General features: G+C 42.3%; 1 protein-coding gene across 2 annotated transcripts in view; it reads left to right on the top strand.

The window, feature by feature from the left end:
- SCAPER (S-phase cyclin A associated protein in the ER) overlaps window positions 1–22,560 on the top strand; it is a 3,157,511-nt gene that overhangs the window by 489,570 nt on the left and 2,645,381 nt on the right. For both annotated transcript variants that reach the window (XM_086959426.1, XM_086959427.1), the window contains exons 7-8: window positions 1,454–1,570; window positions 16,734–16,894. In XM_086959426.1, coding sequence (XP_086815552.1) covers window positions 1,454–1,570; window positions 16,734–16,894 — 278 coding nt within the window. The remainder of the gene's footprint in view (window positions 1–1,453; window positions 1,571–16,733; window positions 16,895–22,560) is intronic.

Raw genomic sequence — 22,560 nt, 5'->3', positions numbered from 1 at the left:
CCATGCTTATCAGATTTTAATTGGGCCGGAAATACAGACTCAGGGATAGCCCAAACCTCCTCCAGATCTGGATTAGAGAGAGATAAGACTGCACTATTACATAACTTAGCATTAAAATCCCCTACCATCATTATACATGTGCATTCTTCAGTATTACCTAAACTTTGCACAAAAGTGCAAATGGAGTCGACCAATGGATTAGATGCCCTCCCGGGGGGGGGGGGGGGGGGGGGGGGATATACACATTCACCAATAATAGAAACGTCACTTGCCCAAAGTTATCTTCTCCTATTTTCAGCTTTGCACCAATACAGCAATTTGATGGATGCTTGTAGATTACGGGATCCCATGCTATGTCACAACTAAGTAAGATGGCTAGGCCTCCACTTGCATGCCCTTTTACAGATTTTTTTTTTTGCTGTGCTACAGTACACATAGAAGTTCTCAAACTGGAACTCTTCCCCCGCCCACGTTTCCTGGAGGCAAATTATCTTGGGGTTTAATTCTACTAGTGCTTTAAGCTTATAACTAAGATCATTCTCCTGACATGGAAAGGTATTTTACAAGTCTACAACTTTAGGGTATACCCACACTACACGACCTGGTACAACTGTATGTTGGTATTACCATGGCGATACTAGTTACTAAGTGCTTTGCTGTTTTGTCTTTTTTTATTGTAAAATTGTATAATATCAAAAAATCTAATTGGGTACATGAAGAAAGATTATGGCACTTCTGCTACACAACAGTAATATGACTTTGAGTATGCTTCTAAGTTTACAGCGTTAGCATATTATTGTTTCATATTTATATAAATCCAAGTATGTGTGTGTGTGTGTGAATATATATATGTGTGTGTTATTTATAAGTAACTTAACGTGTGCTAGTGGGTTTGTGGTCGAATGCCTTAAAGAAGATGGTGTGGATCAAGTGATCACACTCTGTCGTTGGAAAAGCATGACTCCCAGGCAAAATGTTGAAATTGCTGCTTTTGTGACTAACACGAGTTCAAAGTAATACAATAGTGATTGTGTTACTCATGGGGAAATCTGCGTCCTTACTTAATTTTGGCTCACTTGGCAGTTCACCGGCTTTGATAGTTCTGCACGGTGTTGAGTGACTAAAAGACTTGGAACTGCTGATATGTAACTGCAAATATTTAAACATATATATTATGTACTTGATAGATAAGTACCTGCAAACAAATGTTCATCAGCAATTTGATATAACCCTGTAATGCATTCTGAAAGTTGTTAAGCTATTCTTTAATCATAAAGCCATATACCAGTTGACAAATCTTGTATATGCCAGAGAGTAATAAAGACACTTACTTTAGAAAAATTACCTTTTCTTATACATTTTATCACAACACTTTGTAACTGAAAACCATTATTGTCAGATTTGAATTTACAGAATACTCTCCTTCCTTCTAAATTGTATGTTATATTTGCAGACCAACATCTTTGGCCTGGGAAGTGAAAAAGATGTCTCCCGGACGACATGTCCTCCCAAGTCCCTCATCTGATAGAATCAGCGTTACATCAAGTGCTCGAAGGACTCTTAATTTTGGGTATGAAGACAAAAACAAATGTGATTGGTGTGTTGCTACTCAACAAAACCGGTGTGTGTAACATTTCTTCCATCGAGAAGGGCATATGAGCTGCATGTCTTTTATTTCTCTACCTCTCATATGTTTTATGATGTTGTTTGTAATGTTTTCTTTTATTATATTCACCCAATTCAGGTAAAAAGCGCAGATCAAATTGAAAACCTGTTAGTCCTTTACAGTGAATAACACGTTGACCAGCACGCATGCACATTTGTATACTAATCAACGATCTTACCAACGAAGGGCATTCCAAATATAGGGCCTTGTTTTTGTTTTAATAAATGGTTATTGTTTACCCTTTACAGCTATGGTTAATTCCAAGTTTATAACTATAAAGTCTGCAACTTTCACCTCGTAGCTAATATGCACATTGTTGGTTGTGTAAGTAGGCCTGTACAATACAAAGAAATAGATCTGTTGATCCTTTCTGACCTGGAAGTACCGGATAGCATAACTTGTGGAACTATTAACAGAGACTGTTAGAAATGGAGGTCTCTAGTTGGCAGAGGTAGGTACCTTTGTCCAAATAGGGAACCTTGTTTCTATTCAGGGTGTAAGGTTAAGGGGGATAGCCCCTGCTTACCCCCTTGGTAGCTAGGCACAAGCAGACAGGTTTATCCTAAAGGCAATGTGTAAAGTATTTGTACCAACACTCAGCGTAAATGTTAAATGTTGTATACTTGTAAAGCGCACAGCTGCCCCAGCAAAGGGGCGTCCCGGCGCTGTATACCGCTGGGGAACCCATCCTGGCTTTCCCTGTGAGATGGTCCCTCCTGGGCATCTCCAAGGTGAAAACAAGCATCCCCAGCACTGATGGGGCTGTTAGTAGAGATTAAGCAAGCTATTGCCCAGAGTTGCTGAGTGGGACCATGGTTGGAGTAGGCACCGAGGCGAGAATTATCGAGTCCGCTGACCATAGCCCAAGACCCTGCGGCGTCGGGAATCGAACCCTGTTCCCGGGCCGACCTCTGCTTCCAGGTCTGCCGCCTCTAACCAGTGAGCCACACCACTCCACTACACAGTGAAAACACCACAAATCGACACCACACCAGTTTAGAAAAATAAAATATCTGTATCTAAACTAAACAAGACTAAAACGACAAAAATCCAACATACAGTGACTTAGTAGAATGTCTTTTAAAAAGGTTGTTGCAAAAATAAACTTGTAGATGATGAATGCAATACTTTAGTCTCAAAATACCTGGAATGCGTAACGCAAAACAAACAAAAGGGGCTCAGAGAAGGTGATGCGTTGATTCTTCTTGCGCTCCAGTTCCGATGTGACAAGATGGCGTCTTGATGCGTTGCGACGATCTGGTGCGATGCGACAAAATGGCTTCTCTGTTGCGATGTGACAACGTGCGTTGAACCCGGTGATTTTCTGAGCTGCAACGCCCTGCGTCACGCTTCTCCGGTGATGCGACAACGCCTCGGTGACGGCCGCATGCTTCTCCAGTGATGCGACGGTCGGCAGTGGCGACACGCTTCCTCGATGATGCGGCAATGGCGGCAGGTTCGCACTTCTCTCTCTTTGCGTCGTGTTTCCTGGGGTGCCTGGAGTATTTGGTCCCAGTGCCACTGCACCTGCTGCACTATTAAAATCATGACCCTGTTTCCTCCTGGATAACTGCACTTGTTGACGGTCTGTTTAGTAGTCAAATATAGCAATATTTGATGTTTAGAGGCGTGATTTCCAGGTGGCACTACACATGCTGCACCATTGAAATAATTACCCTGTTGTCTGCAAGGTAGCTGATCTTGTAACTCCCTGTTTAGTTTGAAATTTTAGCAATAATCTTGGTTTAGTGGAGTCCCTAGAGCTATTTGCCCCGGTGCCACTGCACTTGCTACACCAGTCAAATCAAGTCCCTTTTAACTGCAAGTTAATTGTAATTGTGACTGCCTGTTTAGTAGTCAAATATAGCAATAGTATGTGTTTAGAGGAGTTCGGACAACTTTTGGGCCCTGTGCTCCTGCACCTGTTGGACCATTCAAATCATAACCCTGTTGTCTGCAATGTAACTGCACTTGTGACTGCCTGCTTAGTAAATGATAGCATAGCTTGTATATTCACTCCTTTTTAAAGTGCAATGTTTATTACAACATTTAGAATGTGATCATAATAACCAAATAGATTAAGTTTTAAAAAAATCAATCCGCTAATGCCTACAAAGTACAAAGAAAGGTACTGAGGCATGAATAGATAATGCCACAAACGTTCTAAGGCTAAAACATCTCGTGTGCACAACTAAGTAATAAAAAGCAAGCATTCAGGCACACTGTTGGCAGCTGTCTGCCTTTTCCGTGGGAAGAGATCTTATCTTGATTGGGAATGGGGTTTACACAGCGTGAACAGCTTTAGTAGATGTATTGTAAATGCGTGCAGCCAGGGGTAGTTTACAACAAACGTTCCACACCAAAGCGAATGAACGCAATAATTTGGTATTGGGAACTGATAAGAGCCCTCTTTTCAGATGTATTAAATACAAGAGATTTCAAAAGCACAGGGCAAGCGAAACCTAATAAAAAGGAATACATCTAGAGGGGACATGCGCCCCCAGACTCTGGCTGATCATTGATTCTGGACCGCATTTTTGACAGGTATGGCTCATCACTTGCTGTCATATCCACCCAAACCAGCATCTTTTTCCCCCCAGTCTTCTCTGTCTCTTTCCCCATACACTGGGAAAGAGAAACTCTCATAGTGCTCTTTTAATTTGCCACTCCTCTTCCTTAACAGCAGTTTTGCCTTCTATAATTGCCTCTTCATTCAGCTACGGTATCTATGCAGACCCATAATTAATTTAAAAAGACGCACTTTCAAGCATAAATACTCCTGACTATATATTACTTATTTAATTAATTGTTATACTCTTACCCTTCCTTATACTTTTACTTAATTGATCTGACGTTGATCAAAGATGCAAGGGTGATACACTCAAATTAGACTTAACAGTTCTGATACTACTCCTTCCTCTGCTAAAATTGGCCTTCCTGCACCTTGGTTTCCCTCCATGTATTTAGTGACTAGCAGATTACTTTTCTAAGTACCATTATGCAGCTTGAGACCTATGCCAATTCCATTAGGCCTTTGTAATTCATTAACACCACACCTATAAGCCTAGTGGATATTATCTGTTTGTTCTACTTTTTATGTGAAATTTAATGATTCTGTGACTGACAACGAATAATTATTCGTGTATTGCATTTTGTTACGTTATAATCACCTTTTTCTCCAAAACACCTGTATTACATCCTAATAAGAGTTGGTAGGATTCTTATGAGTGCTGTGGAACACCTTTGTGACCACACGAAATACAATCTTCTGCCATAATGTATTATTCCAGACTTGAAAAAGCACCATGCCTGCGTACCGTTAAGGGGTGAAACACATGCTGGCTGTTAGAGCGTTCTTTATAACTTTGATGTACCAGAATTGAAATTCTGAGGACAATTTATGGACTTAGTTCCCTGTAAAGCATTCTAAATTAAATATTTCCTATACATGATATTGGACGTTAGCATTCCTTCTGTTTAATGCCTCTTCGGTTCATGTCTGGGTGTTCTACCCAGACCACCTTAGCATTTGTCATTCGTTCAGGCTCTAACTTTGGGAGAACCTTCTGTCTTAGTCACAGAGAAGGGTCCGGTTCTCCACAACCTATGCCTCCATGTGTAGAAATTAACCAGAGACAGCTAAAAGCTTTTGACTTGCCCACCGTGGTGGATGTCATCCTTGCTGCCATACTCCCTTCCACGAAGCTGGTCTATGCTGGGTGCTGGCACAAATTTGCCTGGTGTGGTGCATGACACTCGACCCCTTACAAGCCAAACTTTCTGATGTTCTTTTTCCTTTGTCCTCTTTTTCAACCAGCAAGGCCTTGCAACGGATACATTGAAAGGTTATTTGTCGGCCCTTATGGTCTTTCTGTGTTTACCTGACCAACTGTCTTTGCTTAAGTCACCACTAGTGATGTATTAGGTGTGACTCACATGATTGACCTGAAAACTATTTCTTATGCCCAAATGTAATCTGAATTTGGTCTTGACACTTATGTGCATGCCCTTCAAGTCCAAGTATGTAGGTTTATGGCATTTCAATAGCGCCAATCCAGCCAAGATGCAGCGGTGCACTGTACATAGTCAAAGTCCAGTATATGGTCAAAGAATGATAAGAGAGTTAGCTGTTTTCTGAACAGTTAATACATTATGACGTAGTGTCCTTTAAAGAGGCCCATATTTAACTCTTTCCAAAATAAGGGCAGAATGTGGGGTGGTCCTGATGGATATGGGGATGTTGCTCCAGATCCTGGGTTCATGGATGAAAAAAGGCCTATGTACAGGTGTTGCTAAATGTTTTGACATTCACAGTTGCCTTTTTCATTGCAGTTATGTCAGCATGCTACATGAGTGAAGTGCAGAAACCTCCGGTACAAATGCCCTGAACCCTCTTCTTTCCCAAAAGAACCCAGGTAGCCTTCCTACCAAAGGTCATGACTCCCTTCCACATTAGCCAATTAGTCACTCTTCTAGCGGTTTTTGCCCCACTTTTCCCTCATGAAGAAAGACTCTATTGCCTCGACTGTTAAAGGGCTCTGAACTTTTACAAGGACCACGCAAAGGACCATAGTGTGGGTATCAGCTCTTAATGGAGTTTTCTTTTGCTAAAAAAGGCCTGGCCGTGCAAACGACCATTTCAAGGTGACTAGTAGTCTGCTTCAAAATCTGCTGTGTTCTGGCTCAGAAGGATGCGACTAAAGACCTGGAGGCTCATTTCCTCCAGTGCAGCACCTTTGGTCAGTGGGGTAGCTTTTCTAGTCGTCTATGAGACTGACTTGGGCATGTGCATACATTCACAAAACACTACTGCCTTGACAGTCCGGGCCGGTGGGAAGGTCTCTTTGCCTGCTCGGTTCTGTACGTTTTGATCTGAGTCCACTCCCCAGAATCTCCACCTTTGTGAGATACAGCTGTGGTATCTATTCAGCCAATTATAATTAATGGTTATTTTATTCTAAAGGGGAGAAATCTGCGAGTAAAAGACATGATCAGAAGTTCAAGTTGCTACCTTCTGTAGTTCTTTTTCTTGTTTTGTATTCTCTAACTGCAGATTCCTCACTGCCCTCCCACCTCCCTGTTCTGTAGAGAAGCCTCTTTACCATCTGAAAAGGTCTAAAGTTAGCAATCCACTCACTGTCTCAGACCATTTTTAGCTCTTGCCTGCGTGGGCTGCGCACATGCGCAATTTCGCTGGCAAGATTTTATGTTTTAGAGGGCTTTCATGTATCAGGCTTTAAGCCCCGCCCCTCTTTCCCATTGGCCGGCGTCACCGTTTGTGCGTCAGACGGCCCATTTGGACAGGCACGTCTGACTTCCTACTGTCGCAAAAGGTTTCTTATCTTAATGAGGCCATGTGTTTCAAACGCATGGCTCCATAAAGACAAGAGATCCTCTTTTATTTTTGGGACCGCGCCGCGCTTGTTTTAAATATTACTTCGCATTTTATTGTGTTTGTGCTTATCCGATTACTAGCAGCCACACTATAAAGGCAGCTTCTGATGCGTGCGCATGTGTATTTTTAAAAAAATAAATTTAGAATACTTCGGGCGCGTTGGGACCGCAGGCCCGGACTGCACAGTGTGGGCAGGGTGAGTCTTACTGGAAGGTTACCTCTGCCTGGTGACCCCTGAGGTCACAGAGTTCAATGAGTCAGCTTTCATCTGCACACCTAGAAGCTGGTGGTATTTAAATGAAGGCGCTACCCTAGGTTGTACAATATGAGCGGGGTGGCGCCCCCAGGACCCCTTTTAACTTTATAACCCACCTTACACCGATTTCTTCAAATATTTTAAGGACGGTGAAGGGCGGGTCTCTGAAGATTTTGCCAAATTTAGTGTGCTTCGGTTGAAAACGACTGACCCTCTAATCCTCAAACTGTTTCATACTTATTTATAAAATGTGTTTTATTCCTCATATTTACGTGTCATTTTAAACCCCCCTAATCCACACGGATAATGTAATCAGTACAGAAGATGGTTTTCCAGGGATGCACAGGAAGCACGTGCGATGATATGCGCATGTGTATGCTCCTCGGGACCATGGTGGCTTTCACGACCACCTGCACCAGTTCACCTTGCATGAACAGAGTGGTGCCTGTGAATCATTGTAAAATAACTGGTAGAATTCCTCACCTGATGTGACTCTTCATACCCACATTGACGCTAATGACGAGCTCAGCTCGTCATGAGGCACAGTGGAGCTGCACTAATGACGAGCTGAGCTTGTCATGTATAATGGATATGAAGACCCTTCAGCACAGCAGGGGAATTGCTGTAGCATCGATGTGGATAAACATACTTTGAAGTAAAATGTGTCAGTTTTCAACATCTGTCTTTTTTTGCTCGTGCGACCAGTGTACCCCATCTTCCACTCACCCCCAGAGAATCCTCAAAGACCGAGGGTGGCGTTCTCTTCATCCTTGTTAGGGCACCTTGAAGTGCAGTTTTAGCATCCTTGATGTTTGTAAATTGGCTCATTTTAGGAGCACTTGCGGCGCCTAGTACGCCCCCTCTGGGGGAGGCTGAGGTGCTGCCACCCCAACGAGGGGCCTCAGTATCTCGTTTTAAAAGAAAAAAAGGCGCGATTATCGAATTCCCTTAGAGCATGTGTTGGCCTCAGGCAATGGAGCAATTAAAGGGCCGCTGTGCTCTTCCGAGGGTGACCATCTCAGCATTTCAGCATTCTACTGTAGGTTTCGCCACACGCTCTGGCATAGGGGTGTGGTTTGTTTCGCATATCTCCATTCTAACTTTCCTGAAACTTATTTACAAATCATAAAGCTGCGCTGCTTTTATAATTCGTTGGTCATTTGGGCTGCTTGTTCCTTTTGCCGGCGCTTCACAGGTATATGATGGGCAGAGGGATGAATTAAGGACTTGGTGGATTCGTTTTTAGGTGCATTAATGTGAACGGGTCGCTGGGGAAGTGTATGTGTGAGTGGATGGATGGATGGAGAATGGATGAATGGGTGAATGTGAAAGGGTGAAAGGGGATGATAACTTCCCTGAATGGGTGGATCAGGGAAGGTAGGCGGACTGAGTGAATGCGTGAACAGTGTAAGCATGAATGGATGGATGGGTGCGTGTACACCAGCGGGTGAGTTGGATGAATGGATAGATGGTTGCAAATGAGTAGCTGGGGTAAACTCAGCGGTTCTTAACCTTTTGTCTTCTGTGGATTCCCATTTAATCATTATGGGAACTGGGGACCCCCACTAAATTATTATTGGGATCCGGGGTCCCCCAGTGAGTCATTAGTGGAAGCCGGGGACTTGGCCTAAGCATTTCAGATGATTTAACCTGAAACTACAGACTAAACTATAGAAACAAGCTTTCATCAAACAAACACACAAATGAAATATTCGCAAAGAAAAATAAAAATAACTTTTTTATGGGAAGGTTTGAGCCTTTCTAACTTCAATTGCGGGCCTTAGTCATGCACACTATGATGCACTTGCACTGTTGCCACCAATCAGTCTTAGGATACTACATTTGTAACTTTCAGTTTAAAATCTTTTAAAATGTTCTTTTTTACATTTTGGTTCTTTATATATACACTTTATTAATTTTCTGATGTTATTTAATTTTCTAAACAGCCGGGGACCCTTGAGTAGGGATTCAGCCTCCGGGGTCCCCGGACTGCAGGTCCAGAGCCACTGGGCTAAGGGTGGATGAAGATGAGTGAGAGGGTTTGATGCATGAAGGTTCGTGGCTACCTGTAAATGAGTGAGCCGTGAACAGCAAGAAGATGGATGGGTGGATGGATGGATGGATGAATGGATGGATGGATGGATGGATGGATGGGCGGGCGGGTGGGTGGGTGGATAGATTTGTGTGAGTGGATCAGGAGGATGCATGGATGGAATTGGGTGGGCATGGACGATTGTAATAATGGAGGATGAATGGATGTATGAATGGATCGTAGAGAGATTAATTAATGGGTGGCTACATCAATAGGAGGGTGGGGTGCATGGGTGGGTTGGAAGAAGCGCTGGATGGATGGGTAGATGAATGGACTATGATGTCTATATAGTGCTCTCTATACCCCCCACCCCCACCCCACCTATCTGTAGGACCCACCTTTTGACAGGCACTAAAACTCCTTGTATCTAGAATCGATATATTTCAGAGTTGGCGCTGTATGATAGTTTAATCTGCTCTCTCATTTATCTTACTCACGTGCCTCATGCAGCGCCTCGACATGACTTGCTGGAAACACTGGAAATCAGACACACAAATATTGTAAATGAGATACGATTTTAATTGTTAAAAAAGAAACTGCAAGCGCTTCCTAGAACAAAATATATATATATTCACTTAAAAAACCATAGGTTTCAGGCCTTATATAGTTAGGAATTAGCATTTTAAAAACCATTGAAATTGCTCCTATATAGTTAGTTGTACTAACTATATTTTGCGCACCCGCAATCCACTGCTGATGATGTCACATATTACATCATTCATAACATGGTCCGTGACATCACTGATGACATCTCAAATGACATCACTGATGACATCACTGGTGACATCTCATTTGACATCACTGTTGACATCACTGATGACATCGCGCACGGTACGCGTACCGTACGCGTATGGTGCGCGTACCCCGTGATTTGTTTGAAATTATTTTTTTTTGCCCTTGGGGGTCCTTTTGGGACCCCTGAGAAGGGCTAGAGGGTTGGGGGGTCTCTACCCGGCCCCCTTTTTGTGTTTTCCACTCTTGTTTTGGGCTCTCTTGTGCCTCAGTTCTCCTGGAAAACAAGATGGTGGCCAACACTTCCTGGTTTGGACAGTTTGGAATGTTGTCAGTTGACTGCCAGCCAATCAAACTCGCTCACGCACGTAAGGGTACGCGCACCGTTGGCGTACGGTGCGCGTACGGTGAGCGCATATAGATATATAATTTGCTCAAATTCAATTTTCTCAACAACTACTCGAGGGATTTTCACTAAATATAGCAAAGGCACATATGCATACCAGGCGCTACCATTTTGCCAAGTTTGGTGTAATTCCATTCAGCCGTTTGGGCTGTAGCCGTGTCTAAAGGTCCCTATGGAAATTAACATGGGGAAAATCCGTTTTGGGACCCCCCTTTCGGCCCCCGCTTGACGAATCCCCCCGAAACTTTCAGGGAAGGAGCAGAGCGGAGTGAAGCAATTTTAAGGAAATACAAGCAGATTCCTCAATCGTCGCCAACGTTATTCCCAATAGAATGTTGGGGATTTCCTATGGTAACTAGGGCCTAACTTTATATACCTACTGGCGACCACCAGTAGGTAATATATATATATATATATATATGCGCATGCATTTATATGTATGTGTGTATATATATATATATATATATATACATATATATACATCTGCATATCTATATAAATACAAATATAAATGCATGCATACATATACACATATGCATACATATGCATGTTATGTACATGAAAGTTTGAAAGACACTAATAAAAGCAAAGCTAAAAAGCCACCTAATTACAAACAGAATTGCTTGAACTTAAACGAGGGTGAGACCTATTGCTTTCTCAATGCTTGTTTGTATGTCTGTAAGCTCGCAAAGAGGAACAATACAAGAAACTGTTATCCGCGCACTGTGGTGGAGCTTATATGTGGCTCTGCTGTGTCTGCTTCAGGGTGCGTGCGAGTCGCCTACCAGGGTGCACGAAATTGCTTAAGAATTCCCTGTATCCAGTCTAGCACCTGGGGATATTCTAAGGGTGAGGAAGAAATATGCAGTTAGAGTACCCATAAGAAAGAGTATTACCCAATTTAAGTAACTTCAATCAATCAATCATAATACTTTATTCGGTATGAAAAAATACCACAAAAGTACAGATAAAATACATCATGATGAAAAACAAGACGGTTTGACAGCTTAAAATAGTACATATTCAGTTTTTCCGTGATTAAGAACTCCTCCCCTCATCAAATTCATTCTTAGGGCCATTGCAGGACTAACATCACGGGCCACATATGTTCACCTAATGCCCCTTGTTGTTCTGAGCCTGACTGCTGCCCTTAAATAATTTACAGTACAGAACAGTGTTAATGCGTCTGTGGACAATTTTTAAAGTAACAGGGCCACCCTTGCATGTTTAAATCTGGCATTCCTTAAAATACTTTTTAAAAAGAAACTCCTAGGTGTTGAATAAAAAAGACATAATAAAACAAAGTGAAGGGTGTCCTGTGGAGACCGATGGTCGCAGCCACACGGACCCTTCAACTCTATAGACGAGGTAAATCCTGCCGGGTCAGCTAATATATGGTGCAAAAGATTAAGCCTAAACAGTGTCATTATAAATCTGTCGTGGGCATTATGAAAATAAGATAAGTAAGGCTCAATACCCACGCATGTTTTGGTCAGAAGATATTCTCTCACTGTCTGCTTAATCAGCTCCCTATCTTCCCTGAGTGTTGTGACATGCTTGAGGAACGCGTTCTCGAGCTCACGGAGACTGTGGCGGTATTTCCGACAGCAAGGGAGGACGAATGTAGACGGGTGGGCTGCTCAGTTACTGTACTTCGGGGGCTATATATGCCCCGCTGTATATCAAGGACAGAAGACCGTTACTTCGGTCGTCATCTACTCTAGTTGTGAGAGTGGATTATACATGCAAATTTTGAACAATAAGAATCATGATCCCCCTACGATCTTAATATTGGAATCGTTCGAGTTTTAATGCGAAACATACGACATTTCTAAGTGTCTTCCAGAATATAGAGGTACATGTGTCAAGACTGTGCTATTGGAACCCCCCTGATCCTGGAGGAATAAGCTTTTTGTCCTTATAAAGCAGGTATATAAGGTACGTAAGGAAAGGCGTTGGACCATTAGATTTTGATCTGAACTCTGAGAACATTTAGTTTTGTACTAATTTGCTAAAAGGACTTTTTGATGAGAACGTGAACTGAAAACACTTGGATTTATTCTATCTTTGATCTTTGTGCTGGAACCACAAGAGATTACCGAGCCCTAACGAAGTTCCAATAAAACGAAACGTGTTGGCTGAGGCTTTTTGAAGATTGAAAAAATAAAGGACTTACTTTTGGCAACATTAAAAGCTCTCTGAACTTTGTTCCTTGGTGCACCATCCTTGTTTTCAAAAGTTTGTATCTGTTTCTACAGTGGAGCATATGTGTGGCAAGCTCCGGATGTGCCGTGCACAAACCAAGTACTGATAAGTTTACTTTGAAACTGAGGTGCCTAACTATGGTCAGCCACACTGTTTCTAAGAAGTCTACTATGATCTGCCTGCTGAATGTGGCCTCCGTATTTATCCAGATTTTGGCCCAGCAGACTAGGGGTTTGACTTCCAGCCTATCCCTGATGTAACCGACGCCAAGTTCTTTGTGGATAATGTGGGAAGGTGTGCTCTGAGGCACTTTAAGTTCGCGCCGAAGATAATTATCTTCCTCTATTTGTAAATGCTGCGCATCTATAACTCCCCATACCTCGCTTCCATAGAGAACATTGACACACCAAATGGAGCTGTATAATCTCAGAATGTTCTCCAGTGACCAACGGCCTAGTCTTCGTGCAAAATTCATGATTGACCCAGAGCAACTAGCTAACATACGGCATTTCCCCTCTAAAAGGTCTTTAAAATGTAGACGTCCATCAAATAAAATCCCCAGGTACGAGAAAGAGTGCACCTTTCCCAAGCGGTGAGTACCAATCATGTAATCATTCTTTTTGCTTGTTTTTTTTTGCCCACTTCCATAATGTACGACTTGGATATACTAGGGGACAGATCTAAGTTCTCCATAAAGGAAACAAAGCCGTCTATCAGACCCTGAAGCCCTTTGGGTGCACGGCAAGGAGAACAGCGTCATCCGCATAGAGCAGGACAGGGATCGCTCTTGAATCAATCCTCGGTGTGTCAACCTTTAAAGTGCTAAGTGCCTGATCCAAACTATTTATGTACAAAGTAAACTAAAAAGGGGCCAGGATACAACCCTGTCTGACCCCGCTTAAGCATGGGAAAGGGTCGGTGGTACTTCTCTCCTGGTTATATCGAACTGTGGCGGTAGTCTTCTGATGCAAAGCTTTTAAAATGTTAAGTCCGGGGTCGACCCCAAGGCCACCCATTACTGCCCATAATTTCCTACAGTTAACTCTGTCAAAAGCCGCCGTCAAGTCCATGAATGACAGGTACACGGTTTCTTGGCTAGCAAAAGTGTACTTGGCTACCAGTAAATACAAGTTAAGACATTGATCGGTGGTTGACTTTCCTGGCCTAAAGCCATATTGGGTATCAGTTATGATATGCTGATCCTCAGCCCGGTCCATGAGCTGGCTGAGGATAACCTGTGCTAAAACTTTTGCTGACACGTCAATTAAGGAAATAGGACGGTAACAAAGTGGGCTATACTTGTTGCCTTTTTTAAAGATGGGAACAATCGTGGGTGTGGACAAGGATGGCGGCATACCTATGTCTACTGCTGCGTTAATTACTATGGTCCGGATTGGTGCCCTAAGATCTGCTTTGCTCAAAAAAAGATCAGGTGGGATCTCATCAGGGCCTGGGGCCTTGCTTTTGGTCAGGCCTTCAATCCCTGCCTTGATCTCGCCCAGATAGAAAATTATCGGGTTGATGGTCTGCTCCCCCAGTCATCCTCTGACTGGGCTTCAGCCAAGCAGTGATTATAGGGCCCGAAAAAGTGCTCATGCCATAACTCCGGCAGGATGTTATTGGCTACCCTGGGTTTGTTTGCCTCTTGGAAGCAAGGATCGTTTATAACTTTCCAAAAGGCAGTTGTGTCCTTTAGCTCTATTGCTTCCCTCATGTCCTCCCAATCCTGCTCTTCTAATTTGGATTTACGGCCTTTTACTGCCAATTTGTAATTTATCCTGCAAAGGGTCACCCTGCTCTTGTCTCTTGGGGAGGATTTTAGAGCAACTTTCAGCTTTCTCAGGACACTGGAGCACTGTTGGTCAACACACCTAGGGTCATTCGATCTAGCTTTGTGTGTTGTGGTCCTGAGAAGACCATCAATTAATTGGGCAACACCCTTGAATGCTCTGACTAGTTCAGTCTAAACAGTCCGCGATGAGCTGTTCACCATTTTTCACTAAAGCTCTATAAAATGCTTTGCCATTACCCTGTGATCATCTCAACCTCCTGCCTTGGTCTGTTGCACATACCACCCCCCCCCCCCCCCCCCCACCCAACACTCTAGGTGGGTTCTTGCAGAGATTTAGCTCCACGAGGGACATGACTAGGGGATTATGGTCACTGAAGATACTCCAGACATATTTTAAAACCTGTGACCCATGTTTTAAGTGTTTTGGAAACAAAGATGAAATCAATAAAATAAACATTTTCCTCTGCCTTTAAATGTGGGGTGTACCATTTTATCCTTCCCAACTTCGGCCAGCTCCATGGTGTGTGTAAGGGCATGTGTGTTTACTAACTTGCATAGCACACTTCCCACCTTTGTATGTTCCATAAGTGGCCCTCATCCAGAGTACACGATGACTTTCAGATTTGGACACAGATGGCCAGCTAAAACCAAATGAGTCATCGACGCCCCTTGCTCCTGTATGCGAGCGAGCCTACTCTCCAACTCATCCACTCTTGCAGTACTATGGCCTGGAAAGATCGCATTATAAACATTTATAAAAATTAACTTGTGGCCCTTGTTATAAAACCTAAGCCCCAACGTGAAGTCTAAGTTCCAACCTAAATCAGACCATCTGCCCTCTAACCTGGGATCGACATATATAATCAATCCTCCCCTTCCTCTCCCTGACACAGCCTTGCACTCTGGTACAAAATAGGTTTTGTAACCCTCAAGGTGGAAAGTACTACTCTCTACTTCCCATGTTTCCTGTAAACAGATGACTTGGAATTTCCTAATATAAACTAGCCAATCTTCATTTTTTAATTTGGCAGATAGACCTGCTATGTTCCAGGAAACTATTTTAAAATCTCTCTGGTTATGTCTGTCTAGGCCGTCTGATGTGGGATAGGGGATCTCCTTCTGATATTTTTGATATTTCGCCTGCACCTGTGTTCTCAGCCCTGGGGTCCCTGCACAGTTTGGAGCTGCGAGGGAGCGGACTCCATTGCTCAGCAGCCCTAGAGCAGCACACAGCTCTCCGGACGTGCCAGTAGGCGCTTAAAACAGCGTAGGTGCTCCCGGTTCCCAACTCTTCGTGGATAATATATGCAGGAGTTCTCTGGGGGACTTTTGGTAATTGTCTCGGATACCTATTTTCTTCAATTTGCTCTCTCTGCCTCTGTACTTCTCTACCGCTTTGCCTCTCTAAGCGCACACATATGTATATATATATATATATATATATATATATATATATATATATATATATATATATATAGATAGATAGATAGATAGATAGATAGATAGATAGATAGATAGATATATATATATATATATATATATATATATATATATATATATATATATATATATATATATATATATATATATATATATATAGATAGATATGTATGTGTATAAATACACACATATATATATATATACATCTGCATATCTATATAAATACAAATATAAATGCTTGCATATATATACATATATGCATACATATGCATGTTATGTACATGGAAGTTTGAAAGACACTAATAAAGGCAAAGCTAAAAAGTCACCTAATTACAAACAGAATTGCTTTAACTTAAACGAGGGCGAGACCTATTGCATTTTCAATGCTTGTTTGTATGTCTGTAAGCTCGCAAAGAGGAACTATACAAGAAACTGTTATCCGCACACTTTGGCGGAGCTTATATGTGGCTCTGCTGTGTCTGCTTCAGGGTGTGTGCGGAGTCGCCTACCAGGGTGCAGGAAATTGCTTAAGAATTCTCTGTATCCAGTCTAGCACCTAGGGATATTATAAGGGTGAGGAAGAAATATGCGGTTAGAGTATCCATAAGAAAGAGTATTACCCAAGTTAAGTAACTTGTTCTGTCACATGTTTTGCTTTGATTTCATTTTCACTTTCCATGTTTGATTCACTTGCTGTAGACTGTACTATTTCTAGCAAGATAACTTTTTTTTATTGTTCATATCTTTAGGGGCCCTTCTATGACGATACCTGCTACTCGACTCCCACCTACTGGTGTAAGTTGGGCTGACAAAGTAAAAGCAAACCATGGTGGCACTTCAGTCTGCATAGAGGTTGTAAATGATCAGACCAATATGCCTACAGCAACCCAGAAGTCTTCACGGAAACATGGTAAGTGTTTTTTACTGGACTTATATTTGATTTTTGTTGAGATTATTTATGTTCAAGCTGATGTATTTTTGCAATTGTTGTTTAGTATACACCCCATTTACTGTCTGATGGCTGTTTATACCCCTCGCGTTGTCAATGAGACAATTACATTTTCTGAAACAAAAAAAAGTGAATTCCATTTTTTCGGTTGCTCAATAGTACTGCACAGTGCTCCATATCACTTTATTCTCTGTATGCCCCATAAGCCCAACATCTATCTAACATAGATGGTGGAATAGCTATCTTTAAGAGCAGCTACAAATTATAAGATGGTACGAAGTTAAATGTCCCGAGCCCTTGATTTCACTAAATTGTTTTTCTGCCTTAATCTCCTCTACAGACTCATTACTCCCAATAAACTATCCTTCACAATAAACCCCCTCCCATCACCACCGCAACCCAGAAGAATCTCACAGCCAATTGCTTTGCCTACTACTTCAATTGAAAATATAAAATCTGTTCGAAGTACATACTGCACCCTCCTCGAGTGCTCATTTCCCCATCATATACCCTTCCACCACCACCAGTGCTGCTCATATTTACTCCTCCCCGACTTATCTTGCCAAACGGAACCCTATATTTTAAATGCTAGCCTTTTCTCTGTTGCCTCCCAACATTTCCCCCCCAAATTGGTAGACAAGTAGACTTATGATATTTTCTGCTTTGCTTCACTGTGCTCATCACCCATTGTTTACTGTCTGCAATTTACCCTGAATGCTTTAAATCTGAAGTGTTAATACCCTTGATCAGGAAATTGACAGCTGATGACTCGTCCTCCCTCCAAATACCGCCTTACCGCCCAACTTTAATTTTTTTAAATAAATTTAAAAAAGTAATTTATTTATGCACTGTGCTCACGCAATGCATTGTCTCTTTCATCTTACTAAGTTCACTGCAATATGCCATTCAAAAATTCAGCTCCACCGAAATGGTTCTTAACCATATTTAAAACATTTGAGTTCTGTTATCACAGCCACCCCTCATTAGTTCTTGTTCTCCTGGATCTTTCTGATATACTCATCACTGTTGCCCATAAGAAAACGGATGGCTCTATAGTCTCTAATGCTGAAATCCTTGAACATGGAAATCCTTTATTTCCAGGCTTCTTAGACCCCATCCATTCTCCTCTAGCTCCTTCTTCCCTAAACATTTTCACACGTTATTGGACATCGCATACATCTCACTCCTGATAGATTCTAGCAGATCAACATTATGAAAGTTTGCTAAAGCCTCCCTTTTCTGGAGGGCTACTTTCTTGACAAACTCATTCACAGTGAGTATGCTGGAATGTTGTAACAGCCTCCTGGTACTACTCCCTACAAATTCACATTCCTAATTAATACTTCGCCCAGAAGGTTCCTGGCCATATCAATATCGCAGGTGTCAGACTAGTTGAGGAAAACCTCTCCAAGCAATTATCGCCAGAATTTCCAAGTAGTGCTACATGAAACCGACTGGGGCTCCAGCAGACCCTGGATATGTCAACATTGGGCTATATGCCTACGAGCTGACATCAGTAAGTGTTTTTCGGGACCTAACCAAAGCACATCTGGAGCTCCTACTTTGTTGTTAACAATTTCTTGAATTGTTTTTGGTGTTACCAGAAGGTCTAGGTCAAATGTCTCCTCTAGATTTGTCAGGCTTTAAACTTCTTAGGAAATGTTGGAAACAGATGTCTTTCCTTTCGCTACAATATCCGCACGTGGTGTCTGTGGACAGAAAACATCCCTTTGAACTGTAAAACATAAAAGGATCGGTAGTGGTGTATCCAAAATGAGTACTTATTGTGAGTACAGACGAAACACGTGTCGGCTGTCCTTTAATCAACTGAGAAAAAAACATTTTTTTTATGGATCTTTTAATAAAGAAAAAGATGACACAAATATGAACTCTATCTACTGATCTGTCCAGCGCTACAAATTATATTCAGATCCAATACTGTTATGACTATACAACCCACTAGTCTCATATGGATATGTACTTTTAGGATTGTGCTCTCTTTGACCTCTTTTGTCCATCCCTTTGAACTGTGTCCAAAGATGAAACCCCTGGCCATAAGGGACTGGAAGTACTCGTTATTCCTATCTTGACCTCATAATGAGACTACCAAATGTCTTTTTCCTTTTCCTCGGGTCAATTGGTAGACAATAGACGGTCCTTCTAGGTGTCCTCTGATGAAAAGCGCAAAAATAAACAGGACGGCAAGTCCTCATCTTCTTCCTTAAGGAAAATGGATACTATTCTCTGGACAAGTTGGAGAGTCAGTGAAGACCCTCCTTGCACTTAAGAGAAACCATTATTATGCTCAACAGGCAGCCAACAGATTGAATGCTGTCACAGTCCTGCACCGACTGATCCAAAATGTATTTTGGCCCATTCTTCTCTGTACAGCTTGGTAGCTCAGGTGTTCTCTATAAAAAATGGAATGCAATGCTTTTACCTCCACTTTATCTGGCCGTGAATTCAAGGGTTTGGTCATCATGGGGCAGAAGGTGAAGAATACACACAATGCAATGTGTGATTTTTGAGGCAACATTTTTTTGGGTGCTTTTAAACATTTTTTTAACTTGATGAGAGCCTGGCAACTAGCATCCCCAACAATAACATTTTACCAAAAACTATGAAAAAGGAAACCTTGACAAAGCCAAAAGTCTAGTGGTCTATGCCAAACCTCTTGCCTTTGCCAGTGCTTAAGATTGGCCAGTCCCCCCTCGCCTTTTGTGCATGTGTTTGCTCTGTCTTATGGGCAGTTTAATTGAAAGAGAATGCTATGATTTGTTGTTTTAGATCTTCTCGTAGAACCGGAATAAGGAAAGTTCTTTTGGGACATGATCTGAAATTATCTTCAGATGTATCTCAATATTGTATACTTGGGACATTAAGGCATTAGCCACTAAGCTTGATCTTGGAGTACGTCTGTAAAAGTTGAAAAAGTAGTCTTCTTTTTGGACAGTGTGCTTTACTCTTTCAAACCCAAAGCTCTAAATTATAAAGGCTCTTGGGCACTGGGAGCTATCCACCGACCTGTCCCTGTTCGGGTCCCAAACTGAGTCAAAGTCTCCAACAAGAATAATATCCTCAGCTGGGAGGTCTGCCAGTGTATTGAGTAGTGATACTAGGTAAGTGACTTGACCTGTATTCAGGATGTATACAGAGGCCACTGTAATGTATCTATTGTGTGCATGTCCTGAAACCCTTAAGTACCTACCTTTTTTTGTCTGGTGTATGAGCTTTAGGTGTCTGGTGTATGAGCTTTAGGTTTAAACCCTAGTGATCGAAAGAAGAATAGAGCCACCCTGTTGCGTTTTGTCTAACATGCCTGGAGGTTTGATTTGTGTCTCGTATGATATTCGTCTTCTTTGCATACAATGTCTCTTGTAGAACACTTACATTGTATCTTACCTCCCACAGATATTGCCATACCTGTGAGCTCTTATTAGGTTGTTAAGAACGTTTGTATTTAATCTCATTTTGGTGCTTATTATTGTCTATGATGTTTGTCTTGTTTGATAATTGCCACCTCTTACCCCTCCATACTGAGCAGTAGGTAGTCTTGACATATGTATTTCTAACCGGCTTGTTTTTTCATTTTCGTGCTTTTATATGGTAGTCAACATCCTCATCCTCATCATCATCTTAGTCTTTATTCGGTTTCAAGAAATAAAACCATAAAAGCGCACATTAAAATATCCTAAAACAAAACTCACAGGAACATGTCAAATGAGATGATAACCGAGACAAAAAATAAGTTCAGGGATTCAAACACTCCAAAATCACTTGAACGTTACCAGATAAAGAGAGATTGTTCTGGTTGACTCTGTTAATCACATCTGATAAAAGCATTTGATTGACTAGAAGTGAGCGAAGCAATACAAAGTGCGTAGTGCCATAAGAAACATACGGGAGACAAGGTAATTAGTCACAACATGACCTGAGCCTGATAGTCAATTTTGAAGACAAAAGTACATAAAAAACAGTGCTACCCGGGAGCATTTGTAAAAAGATAAAAGCGGGTGCACTTGCCTAAAGTTGGCCTTTTTCAAGATCGGAACAAAAAAGGTCTTTCTGGGTATATCATAAAAGTTACAGGGCGTCATGAAATGGACCATGTCCTGTGGGGATTTTCCATCGCAACCGCAGAACGACAGGCTTTGGCCCTTGCACTGCCCTCTTGGATGGGCGAGGAGGAGATGGCAGGGGTCAAACCGAAACCTGGTCAACAAGAATCAATCGTATAAGTTTGTGAAACCCAGTAAATAAGGCTCCACTGTCAAGGTGGTTCTTAACATGATGAAGTGACGCACACTGGGCTTCAAAAGCTCCTTCTCTTCCCTGGCCATTGACTGCTGCGCAAAGAAGGCCACCTTTATATTATTCAGGTCCTTCTTGTTGGCCAGGTTAGGATTAGTCAAGAGGTCTCCTCTCCCCATGCTTATGAGACATTCCTCGATGTATTTGAGCCACAGAACTCGGAAGGCATGATCAAGAGCCAGACCGTCCTTTAAAATCATTTTGTTTAGCAATGTCCACTTGCTAGTCCAGATTTTTAACCACAGAGACGCAGTGCAATAGGCTATGATATAGGTCACACCAAGCTCCTCATGTACTGTGAAAGAGGGGGTGGCCTGTGGAACATATAAGAACTGTCTCAGGAACTTGTTTTCACCAATTTGAATGTCATCCGGGGTGGTGGACCCCCAGATCTCGCTGCCATATAGTGCTTTAGAGCTACACGTGGCCCTATAAAGCTGTAAATGTGTTCCCTGCCGGTCTTTTCCTCAATCTAGATACAAAGTTAAAAATAGCTGCCGACTCCCGAATAAGGGAATTTTTCCTGTGAGTTATTTGGGGCCTCCATTTCATTTTTGCATCTAAAAGAACCCCCAGGTATGAGAAGACCCTACCTTAAATGTATAGGGCCTGCTTGGGAGGAAACCTACTTACATGACATAGGGCATTGAATTATTGACCAACAGGTCCTGATCCCCCATAAACTGAACAAAAGAGTTTAAGAGCGTTTGCAGACCCTGCTGAGTCCTAGCCATCAAGACGGCATCGTCTGCATACAGCAAAACCGGGAGGCTGTGCTGTCCCACCTGGGGATAGTCCACCCTGGTCTCCAGAAGAATCTAAAACCCTACCTTAAAGGTATAGGGCCTGTTTGGGAGGAAACCTACTTACATGACATAGGGCATTGAATTATTGACCAACAGGTCCTGATCCCCCATAAACTGAACAAAAGAGTTTAAGAGCGTTTGCAGACCCTGCTGAGTCCTAGCCATCAAGACGGCATCGTCTGCATACAGCAAAACCGGGAGGCCCCGCTGTCCCACCTGGGGATAGTCCACCTTGGCCTCCAAAAGGATCTTCTCTAAGTATGTTTTGTATGGTAGTCTCCCTAGATGCCCCTACAAACTTTTTCCCCACCCCAGCTTGCCCTCTGATAATCAATTACAACGGAATTGAGAATTAGATCATGTCCATAGTTAAGTGTGATGAGTAGTGCACCTTTGCATGAGTTGGATATCACAATGACTTTGCCACACTGGCTGGAACGTAGTCGGCAGGATCTTGCATAGTTAATGTGTACTTTGGACAGAGGAAGAAATGTACCTCCGTCTCCATGT

The sequence above is a fragment of the Lissotriton vulgaris genome, chromosome 2_2 (genome assembly GCF_964263255.1).
Source record: "Lissotriton vulgaris chromosome 2_2, aLisVul1.2, whole genome shotgun sequence".
NCBI classification, from domain to species: Eukaryota; Metazoa; Chordata; class Amphibia; order Caudata; family Salamandridae; genus Lissotriton; species Lissotriton vulgaris.
This window is presented reverse-complemented; position numbering and strand designations above follow the sequence as displayed.